This window comes from Halichondria panicea, chromosome 1, assembly GCF_963675165.1.
Source record: "Halichondria panicea chromosome 1, odHalPani1.1, whole genome shotgun sequence".
NCBI lineage: Eukaryota > Metazoa > Porifera > Demospongiae > Suberitida > Halichondriidae > Halichondria > Halichondria panicea.
The window spans coordinates 6226299-6230911 of record NC_087377.1 but is presented as its reverse complement, the minus strand read 5'-3'; the positions used below and the strand labels follow the sequence as shown (position 1 = coordinate 6230911).

Here is a 4613-nt window from a genome sequence, read left to right as displayed (position 1 = left end):
GCTCTGTTATGGCGTGTAATTTGAGTCAGTATTGTGCCGGTAATATTGCCGAGGCAAAAACGTTTTACCGGGACATTTGCCACGGCAATATTTTTACTGAACTGTTAGCCTGGGAACTGTTAGCCTGGGTAAATACCGGGACGATTGCCCCGGCAAAAAGTAAAATTTTGTGTGAGATAAAACTATTAGAACAATCACTATTATTATCCCCTTTGTTATACCTGTTGATTCATGTTATATCACCCTTTACCAGTCACACGTGTCATTCTATGCTATCAAAAGCGGAGGTATATTTCTATTGACACTATCAGAACAGTTTAGTACAATTTTGATAGCAATGGATAAGTTCCTGCGGCCCACTAGACTGGATTCGGACCCAAGCTCCAGCACGGCTGAGAAGGACTGGCTGCATTGGATACGTACCTTCGACAATTTTGTCTCTGTCCTCCCAGCAGAAAGCCTCAACAAACTGCAAGTACTAACTAACTATGTCAGCCCACAGATATTTGAGTATATCGAGCATTGCGAGAGATACGATGATGCAGTTGCTACTCTAAAGGCACTGTATATAAAGCCCACCAACGAAGTGTTCGCCCGACATTTGCTGGGTACTCGACGGCAGAAGAGTGGAGAGACAATGGATGAATTCCTCCAGGCCCTCACTGCTACGGTGTACAGAGATGAGTCTGTGCGTGATGCCTTCATCACCGGTCTACAGTCCGGTTCTATTCGACAGTGTTTGTTGGAGAATAGTACACTCGACTTGAATGCAATGTTCACACAAGCCCGATCCCTAGACGCGGCCCAACGGAGCTCTGAAACGTATGTTACACCTAATCCACCCACGTTCTCTACTGCAGCTGCTACCTTATCTACTGATGATCCTTCCGAAAGCACAATAGCTGCGGTGTGCGGAACTAAGTGCTACTTTTGCGGATACAGTAAGCATCCTCGCCCCGCTAAAGAAGCTGTTTGCCGAAGTTGCCAAAAGAAAGGGCACTTTGCCAACGTTTGTAGATCCAATCCAGCGAGCAACCGATCAGAACAAAGTAATGCCACGGCGTCTGTGTACCCGACTCTAGCCACGGTCCCTTCCTCCACTCCGCCAACCCTACTGACATCGTAAGTGCCAGGGGTTTGGTGGATTCTTGCAGCTCCGAAAGTTTTATCCATCCCCACCTCGCTGGCACCCTTAACCTCCGCAAACACCCTGTTCGTCGAAGGATATCTATGGCCCAGTCCACACTGTCAGCTGAGCACCTGTGTTGTCAACCTAGGGTTGAATGGAAAAACCTATCCTGGTTTTCGTCTGTCTATCCTTGTGCATCAGAGTATTAGCTTTCTTCATGGTGGCCCAAAACCACCTCTTGAGGTCTGTGGTCTCACCACATTGAAAGTAGAACCTCCTGACCTCTTTGCCAATCTAACAGCGGATGTCCACCCAATCGCCACCAAGTCGAAGATAAGAAGTTCATTGATTCCGAAGTGCAACGTCTACTGGGTGAAGGAATTATCGAACCTAGCAAATCTGGGCTCAAGTTGTGGTAACCCGCAATGAAAACCACAAGAAGAGAATGGTTATCGACTACTCGCAAACTATCAATCGTTTTACTCTTTTGGGCCTTTACCCCGAATTGATGACACCGTCATGCTATAGCCCAGTATCGTGTTTTTAGCACCATCGATCTACGCAGTGCATACCATCAGGTCAGCATTAAGGAAAATGATAAACCTTATACGGCCTTCCAAGCTGGTGATGCGTTGTATCAGTTTACGCGTATACCTTTCTACGCGTATACCTTTCGGAGTAACGAACGGAGTGGCATGTTTTCAGAGAATCATGGGTGATTTAATCACAAGTGAAAAGCTGCAAGGTACCTTTGCCTATCTGGACAACGTAACCATATGTGGGAAGACTTAAGAAGAGCACGACGAAAATTTGAAGCGTTTCCAAAATGTGGCCACCCAGCGACAAATCACCTACAATGATGTCAAAAGTGTTTTTTCCACTCGAAAACTGGCTATACTTGGTTCCATAGCCGGGGAAGGAGAAGTCAGACCAGACCCTGAACGCCTACAACCCCTCCTGCAGCTCTCTGCTCCAAATGACATGAAGAGTGTCCTCGGGTTCTTCTCGTACTACTCCCCGTGGATTAAGCACTAATCTGAGAAGATACGACCGCTTACCACCACATCCATCCTCCCACTATCCAGAGAAGCCCAGCTGGCGTTTGAAAACGATGCATCTGACTATGCTACCCTCAATCAGAACGGGCCTTTTTCTCTCGCATGTTACATGGTCCTGAGATTGGCCTTGCCTCTGTCGAAAAAGAAGCCCAAGCTATCAGTCACTGGCGGCACTATCTTACCGGAAGGAAATTCACTATAACAACTGATCAGCGATCAGTTGCCTACATGTTTGACAACAAACAGAAAGGAAAGATTAAAAATGACAAGATTATGTGATGGAGGACTGAGTTGTCGTGCTACCGGTTTGACATTGTTTATCGTCCTGGAACTGAGAACATTCCACCTGACACGTTATGCCGAGCCTTCAGTGCTGCCATTCCATCTGCTGAGAGCTTAAGTGAGCTTCATAATTCACTTTGTCATCCTGGTGTCACCCGCATGTGCCACTTTGTGAAAACTGGAAACCTACCATATTCTATTGAAGATGTGACAGATGACCAAGGCTTGCCGGCCGAAAATAAGCCCCGGTTTTACTCACCAGTTCAATCTCACTTCCATTCGAGCGACTAAACATCGATTTCAAATGCCCATTAAAGTCTAACAACCAAAACGTTTACTTCCTCAACATTATCGATGAGATTCCCTTTCGTGTTCCCGTGTAAGGATGTCAGCGTTATACAGTGCTTATGCCAGCTCTTTTCCCTCTTTGGAATGCCTGCATACATACATCCACTCTGACAGGGGTGCAGGGGTGCATCCTTTATGAGTGAGGAACTACGACAATTCCTCCTGAGTAAAGGCATTGCGACCAGTCGAACCACTCCTTAGGAAAAGTACAACGGAACGGCTATGACGATGGCCCTGAAGACTCGAGGATTACCAGTCACACGCTGGCAGGATGTACTCCCTGCCACTCGCTACTCTGCACGGCTACTAATTGTACACCGCATGAGAGATTCTTCAAATTTGAGAGGCGATCTTCCTGCGGGGGATCTGTGCCAACGTGGCTCTCCTCACCTGGTCCTGTCCTACTCAAACGTCATGTTCGAACAAGTAAAAGTGACCCTTTGGTCGACGAAGTCGAGCTGCTTCAGGCAAATCCACAGTATGCTCATATTCGACACCCTGATGGACGAGAAACTACTGTGTCCATTCGACACTTGGCTCCCTGTGGAGACATTTGACGATAGTTCCCAACAGTCTCCTGATGACAATACCACTCCCACAACATCTGAGGATACTACTGCCTTGGACGTCCCCTCCACTCGTAATCCCTGTTCCGGCTACTGAGAATCCGCGAGGTACCTGACTATTGAACCTCCACTTCGGCGTTCGCAACGCCACAGGTCCTCACCTGACTATTTCTCTATTACTGAACAATTTGCTCACCTGACTGTTATTGAACATTCGACAGTGAGGGTGAATGATATGAAACTATTAGAACAATCACTATTATTATCCCTTTGTTATACCAGGAGCACATTACAGAAGGAGCGTCTAACTGTGCATGGGTTCGGAAATCGCGTCTCGTGTGCTTTCCTAAACGCCGCATTGCCTTATAAGAAAAGTGTGTAAGTACTGTGTACATAAATTACAGACCGCGGTCAGCCTGTGAATATCATTATAAACGTATGTAGTGCAGCAGCTAGGTTGAGCCAGAAAGAGCTAAAATGAATAGCTAGATCTTTGATGAATGTTGGTATACATCATGGAAGAGACTGTCATCGGTAAGGTTCTAAAATAGGAGCATATCCAGTCACTTTGTACAGAGAAAGTTTGCTAGACTTAGACTAACACATACTAGGCGTTTTGTTTTTGCAGTAGGGAGGGTTCTTAGAAGAGAGAGCTTACTACCAGGCCTATAGCTAGCTGTAGCTTTTCACTTTTATTGACCTATCTTGGTAAAAGTGCACCATCAGCTCAATTAGCACTCGCCCACAGACCCACTTAGTGGTTTTGCATATAAGGCCACTCCCGAGGTAAGACGCTCCTTCTGTAATGTGCTCCTGGTTATACCTGTTGATTCATGTTATGTATCATTTAGATCATTTAGATTGTATCACCCTTTACCAGTCACACGTGATGCTACTATCAGAACAGTTTAGTACATTGTGGATGGGTAAATACCGCTCCAAGAAGTTTACTGAGCCATTTGCTCGGCAAAAACATTGTCAGGCCAGATGTAATCAGAGCACCTGATGATTCGTGGTGTAGTCGACATTATTTTATAAGTGTTATGGATGTTGTGATTGTAGATGAAGAGTACCACTATGTATTGGCACAGCTCAAACCACCATGGACTCCATGGACTCTGTTTACTGGTATATCTTTGTGACATGCACAACAAAGCTGTGTTTAACAAGTATATTGATTTACACTCATAATCGTTTCTTTGTTTTATAAAATTGAATAATCGGGATTAA

General features: G+C 45.6%; 1 protein-coding gene across 1 annotated transcript; it reads left to right on the top strand.

The window, feature by feature from the left end:
* The first annotated feature begins 337 nt into the window (after positions 1-337).
* On the top strand, positions 338-1126 carry LOC135352433 (uncharacterized). Its single transcript, XM_064551616.1, has one exon. It carries the CDS (start codon positions 338-340, stop codon positions 1124-1126), a length of 789 nt encoding a protein of 262 aa, XP_064407686.1.
* The last annotated feature ends 3487 nt before the right edge of the window (positions 1127-4613 follow it).

Excerpts from the sequence above, each read along its gene's own strand:
- LOC135352433 (XM_064551616.1), top strand. The coding sequence starts at position 338 with ATGGATAAGTTCCTGCGGCCCACTAGACTGGATTCGGACCCAAGCTCC.